The sequence below is a fragment of the Ailuropoda melanoleuca genome, chromosome 1, assembly GCF_002007445.2.
Source record: "Ailuropoda melanoleuca isolate Jingjing chromosome 1, ASM200744v2, whole genome shotgun sequence".
Lineage (NCBI taxonomy): Eukaryota > Metazoa > Chordata > Mammalia > Carnivora > Ursidae > Ailuropoda > Ailuropoda melanoleuca.
The window spans coordinates 206,048,164-206,066,616 of NC_048218.1; the positions used below are offsets into that span (position 1 = coordinate 206,048,164).

The 18,453-nt window shown below is 56.1% G+C and overlaps 2 protein-coding genes across 7 annotated transcripts in view; both read left to right on the plus strand.

The window, feature by feature from the left end:
• Window positions 1-4,452, plus strand: part of ZNF862 (zinc finger protein 862) — a 34,547-nt gene extending 30,095 nt beyond the window's left edge. For 5 of the 6 annotated variants that reach the window (XM_034639129.1, XM_034639135.1, XM_034639124.1 and 2 more), the window contains one exon: window positions 1,305-4,452. In XM_034639129.1, coding sequence (XP_034495020.1) covers window positions 1,305-1,480 — 176 coding nt within the window. In that variant the 3' untranslated portion in view covers window positions 1,481-4,452. The remainder of the gene's footprint in view (window positions 1-1,304) is intronic. The other variant, XM_034639139.1, reaches the window with a different exon arrangement.
• An 81-nt stretch (window positions 4,453-4,533) lies between these two features.
• On the plus strand, window positions 4,534-9,430 carry ATP6V0E2 (ATPase H+ transporting V0 subunit e2). The gene is made up of 4 exons (XM_034639353.1): window positions 4,534-4,773; window positions 6,282-6,329; window positions 8,542-8,656; window positions 9,266-9,430. The coding sequence occupies exons 1-3, from the start codon at window positions 4,670-4,672 to the stop codon at window positions 8,633-8,635; spliced, it is 246 nt and encodes an 81-aa protein (XP_034495244.1). The 5' UTR covers window positions 4,534-4,669; the 3' UTR covers window positions 8,636-8,656; window positions 9,266-9,430.
• The last annotated feature ends 9,023 nt before the right edge of the window (window positions 9,431-18,453 follow it).

The following is an 18,453-nucleotide window of genomic DNA, read 5'->3' on the forward strand; positions in this document are numbered from 1 at the left end:
GCATGAATTTTCAGAGCCAGTCTGCCCAGGCTCAGATTCTGGCTCTGCTAACTAGTGTGTGATCTCGGGCCAGTTCATCTCGTTGTGCTTTGGTTTTTCTGTGGCAAAGGGCACAGCATCTGGCACGTGATGCCAGTGGCACTCTGTAAAGGTCCAGCCCACGGCTGGAAGTAACCAGAGCACAAGACAAGCTAGGGCAGGGACAGCACATTCTCCGTGGGCCTGGGTAGACTCTTTCGGGAGGGAAGAGGTCAGTGCAGGTCAGAGGGGCCACATAGAAGGTGCTAGGTGGAGGAGAGGGTTGGGGCATGCGGGTGGGGAGGCATCTGTGCGGAGCACAGCCTCACAGTCCCCTTGGAACGCTGGGCTGGAGGGCTGGAGTAGGGGCGGGGCTGGAGGGGAAGTTAGGTTACGTGGCAGGTGAGTTACTAAGTCTTTGGCAAGACATTTTCCTCTTTTCAAGTTGTCGCTGAAAACCAAAGAGGTTCTCCAGGCTGATCACGTACTTCCCAGTGACAGCAGCGAAGTTTCTTCCTTGACATCTTTGTATTGCTGGTCTTCTTCCAGTGCCTGTGCTCTCGTGGGCGACCTGCCGCCTGGGCTGTGCTCAGCAGTGGCTCCGTAGGAAGCAGGGTGGCCCCGGACCCATTGCTGGGCCGGGCGGGGGTGGGGGGGATGGAATTGGAGAGGAGCGACAGGGAGGCCGAGGTGGGGAGCCAGGAGGTGCATCCTTCGCCCACACATTTGCTGCGGGAGCTGCTCCCCATGTCCGGCCCTGTGGGGGTGAGGGAGAAAGACGCTCTCAGGTGCGTTCTCATCGGGGCAGTGGGGCTGGTACGTCTGAAGCAACGAGAGGACACCACCTGATTTGCTATGATAAGGCCGTCCTTCCCAGGCAGGGTTGTCAACATCTGCACTGTCGCCACTGAGGGCCGGATCATTCCTGTTGTGAGGCCCGGCCTGTATGTCGTAGGGTCCTCGGCATCCTTGACCTGTACCCCTTACATACTCACTGGGTCCCCCTAGCACTCACCCAGCTGTAGCGATCATAAGTGTCTCTAGGCATTGCCCCCTGTCCCCTGGAGGGCAGAGTCGCCCCAGATGAGACCCGCGCCCCAGGATGAGAGAAGACCAGAGCAGGACTAGATCCAACCTGCCGAGAGCAGCCCCCCGCCCGTCTTGTCTGTTCTGTGTGCCTTCCTCACCAAGCATACCTTGGGATGCAGTTGGACATGGGAAGGGGATCATCATCCAGTCTGTTTTCCCCTTCGTGTAATTGTGGGTTCTCTTTCCTCTCGCACAAGGAGCGGGGCTCAGGAAGGAGAAGATGGGGGCGCTCTATATGGAGGAGGCCGTAACCCAGAAGCCACCCGTTCTATCCTACAGGGAGCCAGCAGAGATCCTAAAGGACTGCATCATGGACACTCCCGACAGACTCCTGTATCCCCATACCAGCCAAGAAGCCCCTGAGCTGTCCTGATTGAGAGCTCACTAGGGATCGCCTTGAAGACCCCCCTGCTGTCCTGCCTCTTGGAATCATGGTGACAGGCTGTCCGCAGAATCTCGGCTGCCCTAGAATCTTCATCTGCGGGGACTCTCTAAGCATCAGGAAGTGGGCAGTGACAAGAGAGTTAAGCCCACCTCCCAGAGTGGCAGGGTAATCAGGAGCACAAGCCTGTTTACCAAGGCCCCTCCCTAAGCAGCGGTGACCTCACAGCACTGAGACAGGCAGGCAGGGTCCTATCTCAAACTCATCTTTAAGGTGCTTCAGGAAGTGATCCTATCAGGAAGGATTTCACCCCATGCTCTGGTAGCAAGAGGACTTCTCTGCTGTGGGAGAGACTGTTGGGGGGAGGAGCTTCAAGGAGCATTCCAGCCCCCTGGGTGGTTGGGGAGCATTCCAGGGAGGCTGCCCACAGCCGCAGTGGCATAGAGGAGGCGCCTGGTGAGGGACGGAGGATGACCAGGCTCTGGGGACAACTGGCCTGGCTCTGGGATCTATCACCGTGGCTCCATGGCAGACACAGGGAAGCTTCAAACAGGAGAATCGCAGCAGAGAATTTCCCTACCTCTCCCCAGGGCCTCCCTTAGGATGAGGCCAGCAACACCCTCTACACAAAGCACTCGAGAGGCCATCGTCCTGTGGCCCTGGGAAGGTGGAGGAGTGTCTTTCCAGGAGGGCGCCTGCTGCTTCTCACCGTGGCAGCACTTCTGTGTGGCTGTGCCAGTGCTGGACGTGAGCCCGGGTGGACTCGTCCAGGCTTGCCCTGCGGAGGCTTGGGACCCAGCGCCAGCTCTGCTGCAGGCAGAGGTTCAACCATAAACCCTTCCTCTTTTCTGTGCCTCAATTTCCCTCTCCATGACATGCAGCAGAGAATTCAAGTGCCTGCTGGCTCCTGGTCTGCTGCAGGATGGACAGCGCCTCCAGCTCCCTGAGAAACAGACGTCAGGCGGCACAGAGTGGACTTAGCTGCCTCCGGCCCTTGTTCTTGTCCCTTGTCACCGACGTCCTCACTGTGGGAAGAGGTGCTCCCTAAGTGTGCCACTCTTCCCGAAGTTGCTCTGAGACCCAGCTGGGGAATCACTAGGGGTGCTTGTTAAATGTGCCCCCCCCATACCTGCCTGATCAGAGCCACGGGACTGGGCTCAGGGGTGGGCCGTTGTCCGCAGGATCCTCCAGGAACTTTGTGAACCCACTCAAACTTGAGGACCCCACCCCACCTCCCCTGCCTCCTGGAAGTAAAGCACTTTCCCCTCCAGGGCAGCTTTATTTTGACAGGTTCCTAGGCTGCCTATCTGGTGGGGATGATGTGGGGCCTAGGTCCCGCCTTCCTGACCATGGGTGGGAAATGGGGAGGTTAGAGGGAAGGGCTTCTTTGCTCCCTGCCTTTTGCGTTTTAGACAGGCATGAAGTGGTGCTGCGTCCCAGCCTTGCACCTGGGGTCCCCACCCTGTGATGCAAGTACAAGTTGTCTGGCCCTCAGCCAGCAGTCTGTCCTCTTCCCAGTCCTGGGGGGTGGGGTGCTGGGATCCTGTATCCCCCGGTTCCCGTTGTATCCGTTGTATCCGATTCTCCCTTCCTGCCACCCACCCTTAGCACTTAGTCTTAGTGCCGTCACCTTCCTGTTTTCTTCAGCTGCAGGCCAGGAATTCACTCTCACTCTCTGCCTTTTATTTAGCCTGTGGAAATGTCTCTCCCAGCCCCGGGGTCTGGGCTCTGAGGTATAGCTTGCAGCTACAGCTCTGGCAGCATGTGGAGGTGGGAGCCCAGGCCTCCCTCCCCCATTCATATAAAGTTCTATGGGGAGTTAGGAGTCGGCCTGAGGCTAGGTGTTGCGGGTGTGAATTGGTGGGATGGAAGAGAGAAAGACCCTTCAAAGTGGGGGTTGTCACCCCCCCACCCTATTCCTAGATTCCAAATTGAGGTGACTTTCTGGCATGCCTCCTCCCCATGGCCTCTTCCATTCTTTAAGAACCCTCAGAGCATGAGGCCAGTCCCTCAAGCAGTGATGTGTGTGAGTTCCGCACACACAATTCCCTGTGCCGCTCTAGGCACGGAGGTGGAGGCCGGGTAGGGAAGCATCCAGCTTCCATATCCATGTACTGAGGAAGCCTCCAATGCCAGCTTTTGAGAAGATCAGACCCCTTAGAGGGGCGACTGAAAATGCTGTTTATCATAGAGATTTGCACTATCCACGTTTCTCTTGGGGCGCAGGCACACTAGCTAATGGCAAAGGGGACTACCCACTTTTTTGTGCAGGACCCAGGGCTGACACACGGTGAGCGCCCTTACCGGAGATTATTACCCAGCCTGAACTCTGTTTTGTTTGAAGACACTCGCTGCGTTTCAAATCCAGGGCCTGGAGATACCCTTGTTGGAGAGCCGTCCTGTTTTTGCCTCACAAACAAGCTGAAGGGCACAGGGAATAGAAGGAGCAAGCCTTTGGCCAGAGTCTTGGCTACGTCTCCACCCTCCTTCCCTTCCTGTAATCTTCATTAGCATCTCCACGTTCTGATCCCGGCATTCCCCCCATCCCTACTCCCACCTCATAACTGCTGCCCACAGGGTCTGACGTTCTGAGCTAACCGGCATTATAACCGATGGTTTGATTCCAGGTGCCGTAGAGACAAGGCGGGAGGGAAGTACCTCAGCCCGCTGTCCTCGCCAGACATCTTAGACAGTGTAACCCACTCCAGACCTTTTGCTTCTCTCTCAAGCCCATGTGGAGTTCCTAGGGTGCTAAGTATTTGGCAAGACGGTGTGAAGATTGGCCAATTGCCTCGTGCAGGTGTCTGTCAGCCAAGGATACTCAGGGTGATTGGCAAGGGGATGTCCTCTCCTCTTCCGCTTTCAAAGATGTGCAAATGAGGTTTATAAACCATGTTTGATTCTCAGCCTTTTGCTACCTGAATAAAGCAGAGTTTATTTCGGCATACGCCTCTGTCCTGTAAATCCCGGGGGTCAAAGCGAACTAAATCGGGCGGCTCGAAAGCCCGCCCCCGCCGGAGTGACGCGCTCGCGCCTGCGCGGGGGCGACTGTGCGCGCTCCCCCGGGCCGCCCGGTCCTGCTGCGCATGCTCGGCGCCCACTGCCCACCAGCGACCCCCGGCGCTCCCGAGCGTCTGCAGTTCGGCCCTGCACCCTAGCCTGGGCATCCCGCCTGCAGCCATGACGGCTCATTCCTTCGCCCTCCCGGTCATCATCTTCACCACGTTCTGGGGCCTCATCGGCATCGCCGGGCCCTGGTTCGTGCCGAAAGGACCCAACCGCGGGTAAGGATGGCGCGCGGGCCCGGCCTCCCTGCGGACCCCTCCCCGGGCGGCGGGCGGCGCGGCGCGGNCAGGGAGGCCCCCCTAGCCCCGGTGGAGCGCGTCCCCGGGTGCGGGCGCGCCGCCGCCAGAACGGCCCCGCAGCAACAGGCTGGCGGCGGGGCGGCGGGCGGCGGGCGGCGGTGCAGCGAGCCCTGGGCCGAGGCACGCCCCGCGCCGCACTCCTGCTTGTCGGCACTGGCCGCGTTCATCTCGGAACAGGCAGGCGGTCGGGGCCGAAGGGCAGAGCCTGTGGTGCTTTAGAAAGGTGGCGAGCCCACTGACACCGGAGGCAGTTAAGGGTCCCCCCACCTCCAGCCAGTGAAGCCAGAGGCCATGGCCGGCGCCTAATGGGGTTTATGCACCCCTCACCAGCAGTGACCTTGAGCGAATGTTACCGCTTCAAGCCTCACTTTCTTCATAGGTAAAATGTGGATGATGCTGATAACTGCTTTTAAGGCTGCTGTGGGGGTTACCCGAGATAACGCTTGTAAAACTCCTACCAGCGCACGGCGCATATTATGTATTGAATAATTTTTAGCTGGTATTGGTTTTTGAAGGGCCCCTGGCAGATCTCTGCATCTGTTGCACCATTTAGCGGTGTCTGCCTCATACTATCCTCAGTTACGAAGTGCGCTCTCCTCTTGATTACAAGTTCCTCTGGGTGGAAGATCTTCACTGTAGACCTCCACGCCCAGCACGGGACTAGCCCTCAAGGCTTAGTAATGTTCAAAGAATGGATCGAGTGTAATTTCCCTGGCACTGACTTTCAGGTGCTTTAGAACAGGGGTCCTGGGGCCTGGCTTGGATTAGGTTTAGCTTTGGCTGGAGGCTGCTCGGACGTATGGGAGCGGTCCCTGTTCTTCAAGATCTGCAGGGCCGGGGTCCCACAGCATCACTTTGTGAACCATTTTTTAGTGTCTCACCTCTCCTGCAGACCCTGACAGTTTTGTCTAACTGAAGTCTCTCTTGCTGCATTTTAAGCTTCTGTCTCCAGTCCTCTTTGTGTGGACACTGGTAGCTAGTCCCTGCTCCCTTTGTAACACTCACACTGCCTCAGAAGTGGCTTGTGGTCTCCTTGCCTCTTGCCAGCTTCTGTTTTCCATCCCCTTCCCCAGTGAAGTTTGCATTCCAGAGACACTCCACGGTGGGTTGCAGCAGATGCAGCTGGGGCTGGGAGTGGCGCTGCATTAAGATGGGGAAAGAGTGGGTGTGGACAAGGGAGGTGAAGGGAGTTCGGAACACAACTTAGATATGGGCAAGGTGGGTTTCCCCCTGGGGTGACCCTTAGAGTTTTTATCTTCCATCTTGCAATTCTCACCCTGAATAGAACTCGGCCTCCTGTGCTCATTTGGCCTCAGGAAGGCCGGCAGGAAAGGGGCCGACACCAGGAGCTCTTTCTCTGGCCCTGGCCAGGCCTTCGGAGGGTGCTGGTTCCACCCATCCTGACCTGACACCCTCTTCCGTTGCAGAGTGATCATCACCATGCTGGTAGCCACCGCGGTCTGCTGTTACCTCTTGTAAGTACTGCCTCCCGTCTCAAAATCCCCTCCTCTCCCCAGCCCTGCTCTCCCCTCTGCCCTGGTGGTCACAGATTCCACTTTTGAAAGGCTGAGTCTATAAAGCCTAGGAGAGAAGGCGGTTCAAGATGGCAGAGAGAGCGATGGGCTGGAAATCGTGGACTCTGGGGTCTGCTTCCAAACAGGTCACCTGAACAGGCTTTGTCCCATCCAAGGGTTGCGGTGAAGTGAATGCAGTGGGCCGGCTCAGTCCAGGCATCAGAATCTCCTGGAGAGATCGTAAAATGCAGCTTTTAGGGCCACGCCCTAGACCCACTCAATCACAGTTTTTCAAGGGCTGCACTTAGGAGTTCATATATTTAATACGTGCTCCTGGGTGTCTGATACGGCTGGCTTTGAACCACCAGCTGGGCAGAGTCTTCAAACTTAGGACGGGGGCCCTGGGGATATCAAAGAAGAGTTCCAGGGGATTCAAGGACCTGGACAGGGTGAGGGAGTCAATGTCCAGGTCCCAAATGTCCAGATGTTCTCTTCCTAAAACTGCCATTCACCATAGCCCCTGCCCCGTTACGAAAAAAGACACCCCCCCTTCCACCCCCAGTCCTTTCACATCTCCTTGCTCCATGTTTTAATCATCCTGCCTGCCAAACCAGGGAATAAGTCCAAGTTCTGGTTTTGAGGGAAGCCTCTCCCATGAGCAGTCAAGCCACGAAGCCTGTATGGCTTCCCATCATCCTGGGTCCCATACACTCTTTTTATGGCTTATGCTTGGCATCGTTGGGGTGTTTGGAATTCGGAAGAGTCCAAATAGGACAGGTAACGGTGATGAGCTACTGATTGTTTAGAAGGTGACAGATCGCTTTAAAAGTAACTGGAATAACACATCGATAAATAAAAGTGACTGGAATATTTCTCAAGACTGCCAAATTTTTCAAAACACATAGCCTAAGGCCCACACTTAAAGAAAATGTATGCGATTACTTTCAGATTTGGGGTATGTTTTGTAGTTAAAACCTGCTTTATCTGATTGGATCACGAGCTATTTATTCCTATTAGCCAGTTCCCTCCTTTCACTTTATCTAATGTTAAATATTTTTTACCTCCTATTAACAACAAAAAAATAAAACTCGTCAAAAACAATGATGACTCTTAGGTGTCCACTTACATACATGGGAGTGTACGGTTTTTCAGAATTCTCCCCAGACAGAGCATCTCTAAGGCCCGTTATGCTGTTCCTCAGTCCTTCGGGGCCTGGCAGAGTGTCCTCATTGGTCCCAGGGAGGGCCTCGAGGGGCTGGGGTTTGCTGGCTCAGAGACCAGGACAGAGCAGGTGGTAGCTGGGAACGGTCTTGGGCTGTGCGTAATTACAAACACCGAATGGACGTCTGGGCAGGGGAGGCAGAAAGATGGGGCAGCTTAAGCGAATGCTAGGCCTGGAAATTATGTGTACAAAACATCAGCTCGGGGATAATGCAGATGATAGGTTATGATTTCTGACAGCTTCCTGGGCGTCAGCCACGTGACGGGCTGTCGTGCGGGCATTTGGGTGCAAGAGCTGGAGCTGTGGGCAGAGCCAGATAGAGCACACTGGTGCCTGTGTCAGGCGTGGAAGCCGTGCTCCTCTAGGGTCTTTGGGGGCCTGCTACCGTGGGCACACAGAGTCGTGCCAGTGGGGCCCAGCCCCCCACCCCCAAATGCGCAGTCTGCTGGCGGTCCCTGGAAAGCTCCTATCCTGTCCCCGGCAGGCCTCAGTGGGGCTCTCTGGTCATCAGCCCTCCACAGGAGGTGGCTCCTTCATCTTGCTCCTAAATGTTGGTGATTCTGACGTGCTTCTCATCGGACCTGCGCTGTCCTGCTCCCAGGTGCGGGCTAGGGGCGGCCTAGACCAGAGATGTACTAGGGCACAGCCGGGAGTCACTGTCTGTGTGCCTCTGGAGACCGCCTCACTTCTTCTGTCATCCCAGAGCCCAGCCCCAACTCGGGTCTCCTCAATGGACAAAACATCAAGCCAAATCAAACCTAAGCCCAAAGCCACAAGGCCCAGGCCACGCTCGTGCACTGGCTAGGGTGTGGGTGGCTTCACGGGGCCCTTCGCTCCCAAACACACACCCTCCACCTGCTGGCTTGGCCACCTGCCAAGAGGCAGCGTGCGGGGTGCGGAGGTGGGGTCCTCCTCTGTCCTGGCTCACTCCCACTGTGCTGTCCCCGGCAGCTGGCTCATCACTATCCTGGCTCAGCTGAATCCCCTTTTCGGGCCGCAGCTGAAGAATGAGACCATCTGGTACGTGCGCTTCCTGTGGGAGTGACCGCCGCCACTTCGGCCCCAGGTACTGAGGGCCCAGGCCCTGCGGGTGGGAAAGGGCACTGCTGTGTAGGAGGAGAGCAGGCAAGGCAGTCATGAGAGTTCATGTTTGCTTTATTTTATTCTATTTTTTTATTCGAGAGACAGCACAAGCCAGGGGGGCCAGGGTTGGGGGGAGAGGCAGAGGGAGAAGGAGAAGCAGGGAGCCTGACGTGGGGCTCGATCCCAGGGCTCTGGGATCGTGACCTGACCCGAAGGCAGATGCTTAACTCACTGAGCCACCCAGGCGCCCCAAGAGTTCATGTTTGGATTCAGGCACTCGTTTACTTGGCAAAAAAAGAAAAAGGTGCAAGTACCTAGTACTCTTCCTGCCTGGCGTCCTGTAGGGTGAGTCATGGTGGTCGGTTGGCGGGCTGCAGAGGGGTGGCCGGGGATGCAGCATCTCTTCAGAGGGAGGGGGTGTTGGGGCACAGGGGCCGTGAGACGCTAACTGGACGGAGGGACAGCCGAAGTGAGCCGAGTGGCCAGGGCAGAGACAGGGACAAGGAGGTTCTCCAGGGAGTTTGTAGGAAGGGGCAGTGAGACGGGATCTCCACAGCAAGGAGCTGACCCCTTCATGGGATGTGCTTTTCAGGTGCCCCAGCTCTCCGGATGACTTTGGCTGTGCTGTCCCCGACGACCCCTCTGTCCCCACCCTCACAGCTGTATCTGGATCCCTCAATGGCTTCCTCCCCCAGGATCTGCCTGGTGCCAGCAGCTCCTGCCTTCTCCATCCAGGGGGAGGCCCGAAGCTGAGTCAGGCTGGAGCAGAAGGTCTCCAGCCCTCAACTCCCCCTGCCCCTCCCAAGTAGACCCCAGCTGGGAGCCGACGGGGTGGGACCTGCCTTTTACCAGTGAGGCAGCCCCAGGAAGTCTGCGTGTCTTGTGGAGAAGGGGTCCAGCCCGGGATGCTCCAAACCTGGGGCTGGGCTGGGCTGGGCTGGGCTGGACCTGGGAGAAATCCCCGGATGGGGAGTCCGCTGGTTCCCGTCAGCTCTGCCACTGTCCTCCTGCGCGACCCTGGGAAGCATCTCTGGCTCCTCTGAGAGATGGAGAGACCTGTTAGGGTGTCACAAAGGCCTTTCCTGGGATTCTTTAATTTTCAGACACATAGAGATGGGAAATTTTTGAGGAAGTTGAAGTAAGTAATGGAAAAACACTCCCACACGAAAAGCAACATAGTGATTTGGGTCAGGATTGAAACCAATCTGTTTAGGATTCTTTACGGTCATGAAGTCACGTCAGTGGGCTTGCTTGGAAAACTGTGTCTCCTTAGACTGTCCTGTTCCACCTTCCTCCCCTGTCCTGGTCCCTCCTCTGTGGATAAGCTCCCCGCTGCCTGGGGGCTCAGTCTGAGCACGGGGGCCTGGATTCCCTCATTTGACTGCAGTGGGCGTGGATTTCAGAGCTCCCAACCCCATAGCAGCAGCTTGGTGGCCTGGAGTTAGAGAGGATGAGAGAGACAGGTGGGGGTGAGGTGTGGGCGCTGCTGTGGCCCACTGGACCCATCCTAGCCCCCAAGGCCAGCGCCAGACCTGTCCGCCCTGGAGTGGCCTGGGCTCTGTGCTGGGACGGTGAGGGCGGAGGAGCACCGGGCCTGATGAGGCCTGGAAGGCAGAACGTGCAGGCCTCAGACCAGAGGGGACCCAGGACCCCCGCCTGAGCCCTCACTCCTCCCGGGAGAGTTGAGGCTGAGACCTCAGGCACCCCCCACCCCCACCACATTGCCTCCCTGGGGGAGGGCGCCAATCTTGAATATTTATTGTGTGTATTTATGTGATTAACATTCCATTTAGTGGGCATTACTTCGGAACAGTGGTCGATTGTGATATGTCTCATGTAGATTTCCTGGTTCTGGGCTTGGCCTGTTGCTCAGAGCTCTGACTGGGGTCTCCCTTTGACATCCCACCTCACCCGCCTTTCAGACTCCCTTCCCATCCTGCCCTCTGTGGGCCTCCTGGAGTGGAGGATGCTGAGTGTGGGTTGTACTGAAAACCTGATCCACGTCCAGTGGTTCATGAGTGGTGGCCAAGTCCTGGCTGAGGCCGAGTTTGCTGGCTGCTCCCGTATGCTCAGTGGGTGGGTGGGGGGCACCGGGCTGGACGCTTGGAGCTGCGGATCGTGGACACTGCAAACGACATTCTCCTGAGACCTGAAGGAGAAGGTCCGGCATCCTGGGTTCTGCCCAGAAACAGTCCTGGCAGAGGGAAGACTCAGGATGGTTCGAGCGGAACTCCGACCACCACTCATCTGTACCCCAGATACAGCGCACAGCTCCTGAGGCTGAATAATAAAGCAGGTCCCCCAGATCTCCAGAGCGTGTCCTGCCTCGTTCCTAAATGCCTGAGCACACCATCTGCCTGCTCCCCGGCCCCTGGGCAGTGACCAGCCTCCTGCAGGACGCTGGCATTCCAGGGTCAGGGAGTGTGGTTCCTGGGTGGAAGTGTAAGAGGATTCGGGGGGCAGGGAGAGGCACTGGGACAAATGAGGGACCAGACCATCACAGGCCTGGACACTGGCTGAAGAGTTTGCATCGATCCAAAGGGCAATGCAAAGCCACGAAAGCAGAGTGACGTGACCCTATTTGATTTCTGGAATGATTTCTATAGGACAGGAGCCTGTCGATAGGGCGCAGGAGGACAGTGGTGGTGAGGATGGAGGCGAGTGGGCAGATGGCAGATCTGGTTAGGGCTGAAGGTGACCGGCCTGTGGGCTGTGGGAGAGGGGGATGCGGGAGTGGGTGCGGACTGCTCTGGCCGGGGGACCCTGTAGTGAGCAATAGATCAGGAAGTCCCTGGTCTTGGTGGCTGGCCGGGCTCCGTGAGGGGCCACAGAGGAGCAGGTTTCAGAGGGGAAATGGTGGCCTATGGTTTCTTTGTCTCCTGGTGCATCCGGTGTGTCCAGGGCATCCGTGTGATGTCCAGTGAGTGGTTAGGTAAGGGGTTTGGAGAGTTGAGGGTCTTCAGCCTAAAATAATGGATGGTCCCTGAGGCCATGGGGTGGAGTGCAGTGTGACACAATGCTGGGAAAGAACCTTCAGGAACGCCAGTGGCCATGGGGTGGGCAGATAAAGATACAAGGGGTTCTCGAGGAGGCAGGAGGGGAGCTGGGTGCCTGTAACTGTCACTGAGTTCCTGGAAGTGGTTCAAGAGGAGGGAAGGTCCAGGGCATCCGAGGGCCCCTCCCAAGAAGTCAAGGGGGAGGGGAGAAAGAAAGCGACAGCGGGACCCTCTGAAAGACCTAGGGAGGTAAAGGGAATGGTACAAGGAAGGGACTTCTTGGGTCGCTTTTCCTGGGTCCCTGCAGGTCAGGCAGGACCCACCCCGTAAGGCTGTATGGCATCTCCGTCCCCGCTACTGTAACTTAAGCTCAGCGCAGCCCTCTGGGACCCCTGCTCCCCCAGCGGCTTTCCCCCTTAGGACCTCAGGTCCGGGAGGCTGAAGATCATTGGCCCGGGTCAACCAGGGTTGGGGCGGGGGGAGGGTGGCAACATATGGTTGATTCCCCCACTCGGTTTCCCTTCCCTGGCTTCTCAGTTTCCCTGGTGTTGGACGGCTGCAGCTCCTCTCAGACTCTCCCAGGTTGTGTGTCTGTCCCTCTGTTCAGGTGGAGTCCTGGGAAGCATCGCCTGCTCTCCAGGCCACCTCTGAGCCACTCGGGGCTGGCAGCTCCTTCCCCAGCTCAGTGACTTCCCCACCTATTCCTTCCCTTCTTCCTGCACAGCCGTTCAGGGACAGAGGAGAGCAGCCGAGAGCATGGGTGCACAACTCCCTCCCAGGATCTGATGCCCACCCCTCAACCACTTGGTGAGGATTGCGTTCCTATCAACGCTTTCATCCCCCCACCCAAGGCAGAAACCACAATGTGAGCAGGATTTGTCAAACGGGAACACAGCTGGACATACATCGGTTAAAGCAGCGAAAGCAGGTTTTATTCTGAAGCTACTGACAGCAAGGGAAATCCGAGCTCTGTCCCATCAGCACTGAGTTGAGGGGCAGTTTAAAGGGAGGATGAGGGAGGAGGGAGAGGGGCTAAGCGGGGGCTCAGGTAGAGTCAGCAAGGTGAGAAATCACAAAGGGCTGGTCAGTGGAAGTGCCGCTAGGCCAGCTGTGTCTCCCACAGAGACTGGGAGCGAGACCCGATTCCTCCTGATTTCATTTTGGAGGAACGGGGTTCAGGTCCTCAAGAAAGACCTTACTGGATTGCGGGAGATCCATACACGTATGTCTCACAGGGACGGAGGAAGGAGTCATGACTGTAAGCGTTTTTTAAGTAAATGCTTTAAGAAAGGGCAGAGGGCAGAAGGCCGCAGGTCTGTGGTCAGGTACCGGCTAGAATGAACAGTAAATTCTTCGGACAGCCCAGAGCTTTTTCAGACAAGAGCTCGACAGGGCTAGGCTGTTCCAGGGATCCAGCCTTAGGCTGTCTGAAGCCATACTAGCTTGGCTGAGTCTCTTAATGCCAGGTCTGGATTGAAGCATTATGTGCCGAGATCAGTTCTTTTGCAGTTAGTTTCAAGCATCCACTGCCCGCCACATGGGAGGCAGAGCAATTAACATCAGCCTCAGAGACTCTTGGAGAACTTATACGAAGCAAAAGATGCCTACGGATCGGCAGTGGCAGAGAGTGGATTACCCCTGCACCATGCCTAGTGGCAGAGTGGGAAGGGAAACAGCCTCTGAGACCACCCTGGGACTGGACAAGCCCTGAGAGAAGAGCAAAGGCAGCCAAGGTAAGCTAGGCTGCACACACACAGGGTGGCCGACAGAGGGCAGTGCTCCAACAACGCTCTACACCTCCGGAGACCCCTTTATGCCAGCCACCACTGGGGACGCCTCCAACCGATGTTAGAGGTTGCGGCCTCAGAGCATGGCTGTCGGTGGGGGGCAGGGACAATTCTCCAGAGGAGGCCACAGCCTGGGTGAAATGTCCTTCAAGGATACGTAAGAATGACCACGGCTAACGTTTACTGAGCAGTTGCTAGGTGCCAGGCACTGCTTGGGAAAACCAAAGGACAAGGAGCTAAGGAAACTTGCCAACTGAATGCTGCTCCGATGCCAGCCTTCCCAGCAATCTTGTGCGCCCTTTTCCCACCTCAGCATCCCTGAGAGATCTGGTATATTCCCGTCCATAGAAGGGACACCCCTCAGCCCAGATTTGGAATGGGGGAGAGGAGATACAGACAGAATGTACCTTTACTGCAGGCCACAGAGTTGCCCCTCCTCGATGAAGACCCTAGCGTAAGCCCCTCGGTGAGTTTTAGTTGCCTGGAACAGAATTAGGATAGTTAATAACAATGGGAATGTGAGGAGCAGAGGGGAAAGCCAGTGGGAATGGTTATAAATTCCATGTCTGTGTGCTGGAAATGACCTTTGTTTACAAACCTTGGGGTTTCCCAGAACAAAGTCAGTTGGCAGCCACCACAGTTTTGCTTCACATGTAATACCAGAAAAGTGAGGGCAGATGACCAAAGTCTAGCCTAACGCAGACCACTTTCTGTGTTAATGAACCTGCATAGGATTTACTCAGAACAAAACAAACCCATTGACTGCTAGGACCCAGCCAGGCAGAGTCCAACAGAATCTCCAGGGACGGAGTGAGGATCCCAGACTTGCAATATGCACTCCGGGTGGTTCTTACACAGCCCCACACAGATCTAGGGACCAGAGTTTTGGAATCAGGTTGGAATACGGTCCACCTAATACGAGAATTATCCAATATGCTTGAAAATGCGGATTCCTGGGTCCCATTCCAAAGCCTGTTGGAGTAGAATGTCACACACAAGACTCAGGATTTTGCATTTTATTTTATTTTTTAAAAGATTTTATTTATTTGACAGAGAGAGAGGGATCACAAGTAGGCAGAGCGGCAGGCAGAGGAAGAGGGAGAAGCAGGCTCCCCACTGAGCAGAGAGCCTGATGTGGGGCTCGATCCCAGGACCCCAAGATCATGACCCGGGCCAAAGGCAGACCCCCAACCGACTGAGCCACCCAGGAGCCTCAGGATTTTGCATTTTAAACAAGCCTCCCAAGGGTCCTTGTGCTAGCTGAAACCCTCTAGACGGGGTTTTGCAACCTCGGCCCTATCCAACTCTTTTTGGGGGGTAAGGGCTACTGCCCTGCATTGACGATGTTTGCAGCACTCCAGACTTCTACCTACCAGATGACAGTAGATCCCTTCTCCCAGCTCCGGGCTGACAACCATCTCTAGCCATTTTGAAATGGGGGCAAAGTCCTCCCCAGTCCTGTGTTGGGAACCCCTACTCTAGGATCAACCACTCAGTTTATCAAGCCAGAACTCCTGCAAAAGGAGTTGGAAAGCGTGAGTGCAGCTGATATCCTGAGAGTCAGATGCCCTGTGAGCCTTTCCCAGCATTGAGCCTTTCCCAGCAGGACCTGGAGCTCCTGACGTGCAGACCACACCCTGGGGAGAAGGAAGCACCCAAGCTTTAGGGGATTATTGGGAATCTGAGCAGACCCAAATCCCAGTGCTATGCAGTCCAGCAGTCAGTTGGCGGCTCATCGGAGGCCAAGTGAGCGACGGAGCTCTGGTGTTGCGTGGAGCCCAGTAGAACCTTGAGTTCACCCTGCCAGCATCTGCCCTGAAAATTGTAGGTGGGATGGTTGGAATGGGTATTTTTAGAAACTCATGGGAACTACCGCCTTGACCCTTCAACCTCGGAATTAAGGGTTGTGATAGCAGCAAGGCTCTTCCCTTCATCTGAAAAGGTCAGTCTTTCAGGTCAAGGTCAGCCCTGACAAAGACCTGGGGGACACTGAGGTGGTAAATCTGTACTAGCGCATTCTGTGGCTCACACAGCAGGAGCATTGGGCCTGGAAAGATAAATCCAGATGCTGTGACCCTGATCAGTTGTGATACCAGGTGCAACGGCTGTGTCCTTGGTCTGCAGGATGTGATTCAGCAAGCATATTTTTCTCTTTGTTCTTTCTGCCCAGCCTCCCAGAAGCCCATCACCTTGCCTGAGCAGCTCAGCTCAGTGTCCAGGTTGAGAGTGCACGATCAAGAACTGGGCTGCCTGGGTTCAAATTCCTATTCCACTGTTAGTTGAGTGAAAATTACTTAATCTTTATGATCTTCAGTTTTATTGCTTAGTTGGTGTAGTAGTAATAGTGCCTGCCTCATAGAGATTGTGAATATGAGCCAAGAGAATGGGTGAAAGCGACAGTCTCACCAGTAAGTGGGAGCTGTTAATCAGCTATTACATTATTTTAATATACGTTAGTTCTGTGCCTCTCTTTATTCTGCCAGGATCTCAGCTGCCTTTGCCTGTTTTTGTCCCATCACGGACACCATGATGATCCACTTCGTGGAAAAGGCAGTGACAAGCACCGTGAGCAATCTGATATATAAGCTAGGGCCTGGGAACTGAGGGCCATGAAAGATACCTGGGGCCTGTTTATGTATCTGTATTTCTGTTTCCTGTCAAATGTCCATGACATAACTTACACATGCAGTATCAATGAAAACACTGAAGTTTGGGGGGGGGGTGGTTACTAGAATACATATGCTTTTCTAAAGTTCTCAGGAAAAAATAAACATGGCAAGAAATAACCAGGAAATTACTGGGGGGGCGAGGGGGACCAGTATTAAGGATACTGCCAGATATTTGAAAGTAAGATAAAAGTCACGATTTGCAAAGCCACAGAAATGGAAACAATGGTGCTGGCACATAGACAACTCTGAGGCATGGAGAGAATCAAGAAAGATTAAAAATGACTCCATGAAGTGTAAAGATGTGTACTCTTGTTGCAGAGGTCCTAGTTTTAGCCCAGACTGGTGGACCGGACCAGCCTGGAGTTGATTTGCTTGGGGCCAGAGGAGGAGCGCTGGAAAGAGAGGAAAAAACCGAGACCACCCCTGGGAAGATGAATAGGTAGGACTGCCCAAGGCCCAATCGTGACCCCAGCTTCCGGTTCTTCTATCCGTCTGACTCTAAAGGTGGAAAGCTGGTCAAGGTAGCCTGCGAGACAAGACGTGGGCACTTTGGTGGGGGAAGCGACGGTCCGTCTCTGCTCAGCCCAGGGAACGCGGCCACCGTGGCCCCGGAACAATTCAGTTTGGGGAGGTGGTAGAGAGCGCCCCAGGGGACGCGGGCACGGACCCCCTGGGTCGTGGGCGAGGCCTTCGCGGCTTCAGCAAGCAGCGGGAAACTGCCCCGGGAGACACCCAGGAGGGCTTCCTGACAGGCCGGGTGAGCCTTCGAGGCTGGAAGAGACTCCCCGACCGGAGGACCACTACAGTTTTTGCGGGCCCTTCTGTCTGCGCGTGCGCGCCAGACGCGGGCCCCACTCGGACAGATTCCCAGGGCGCAGGGAGCCCGGACAGGAAGGGACACCGGAGATCAGTTAGCGGTGGAAGACTAACACCAATACACCAGCGTTATTAAACTAGCACGGAGGAGACCCAATCACCGGGAGAATAACTAGCGACTTCCGGCCGAGCAGACGGTGCAACCCCTTCGCTTCCGGCCACGGCCGCCCGCGCCTGCGCACTGGGGGGCTAGTCGACCCCTGGAGGAGCGTACCATCCGCAGGCGGGGGGGTGAGTGGATGAGGGTCGCTCCCAGAAGTAGCCTTTGCGCGTCCCAGAACGCGAGCCTCCTCCCCCAGCTCCGCTGGGCCTTTGGCGCCTTCCGGAGGCTCCCGCTGAGGCTAACTGGGGAAACGCGGTGGCCGGCGGGGCGGCGGCTGGTCACTGACGGCAGCTGTGGGGTTGTCGGCTGCGGCGGGAAACGCACCTGGCTTCGCAGCTTCGCGTGCCTGGTCTCAGTGGGCCTAGGTAAGCCGGGGAGAGGGCATTTCGGTGCCACTTCACGGACTGGGACGCCGAGGCTCGGGGGACCCGGGGGACCCGGGCGCCCTGGCCTGTCCCCCCTCCCCCCCGCCCCTCGGACGGCCCGGCTGCGTCCCTCCCAGGCTAGGCGCCCCTTCCCAGTGCCCCGCGCCTAAAACACGCCCGGTGAGGCAGCCTGTACTGGACTGTTCGTGTCCTGCACCGCTCTGTGCCAAGAACTGCCCCGGAACACTCGCTTAACAAGCCTAGGAGGAGGGTGCTGTTATCCCTGTGGTGTAGATGAAAAAGCCGAGGCACGCTGGTGCAGGATCAGAGCTGTTGCGTGGCAGCCAGGATTTCAGCCCACGTACACCGGCCGTGGACTTCATACTCTCAATCCGTTATGGAAAGCAGCCTCACAGAAAGGAGCAAAGGGTTTTCCTGGGGTATACTTTAAAACAGGTCTCATTTTATGTCCCTTTTGCATAATGTGAAATCCAGTGATGCAGGATTATTACTTAAAACATTTCCTTTAGGGTTTGCAAGTAGCCAAATTTGCATGTGGGTCAAAACCCAAAAATATATAGTAGTTGGCTCTGCTCTTTTCCTTCCACATGTGCCTCTCCTCCCATTCTTCTCCTCACCACCTTTCCTCTCCTCACAGGTGAGTGGGTGGGGGATGAGAAGCCCAGGAGACTTGAGGGCCCAGCAAGCCCTTTGCAATCTCCTGGGGTCTGGGATGGATAGACAGTGCAGGAGCTGAGACAGGAGGGGGACCGGGCTGTGAAAATTCGGAGAAAGGTGTGGCATAGTTATGGGATACCCCGGGTGGGCAGAGCTGTGCACAAGGCTCTGGGGTGAGGCAGTCACGAGAGCAGTAGAGAAGTGGCTCCTTTCCTTCTGGGTGTGCACATGGAGAAAGGGCTGCTAAGAGTGGTTAGAAGGAAGCCTCTAATCCATGCAGCTGGCACACACGTCAGTGCTGAGGCA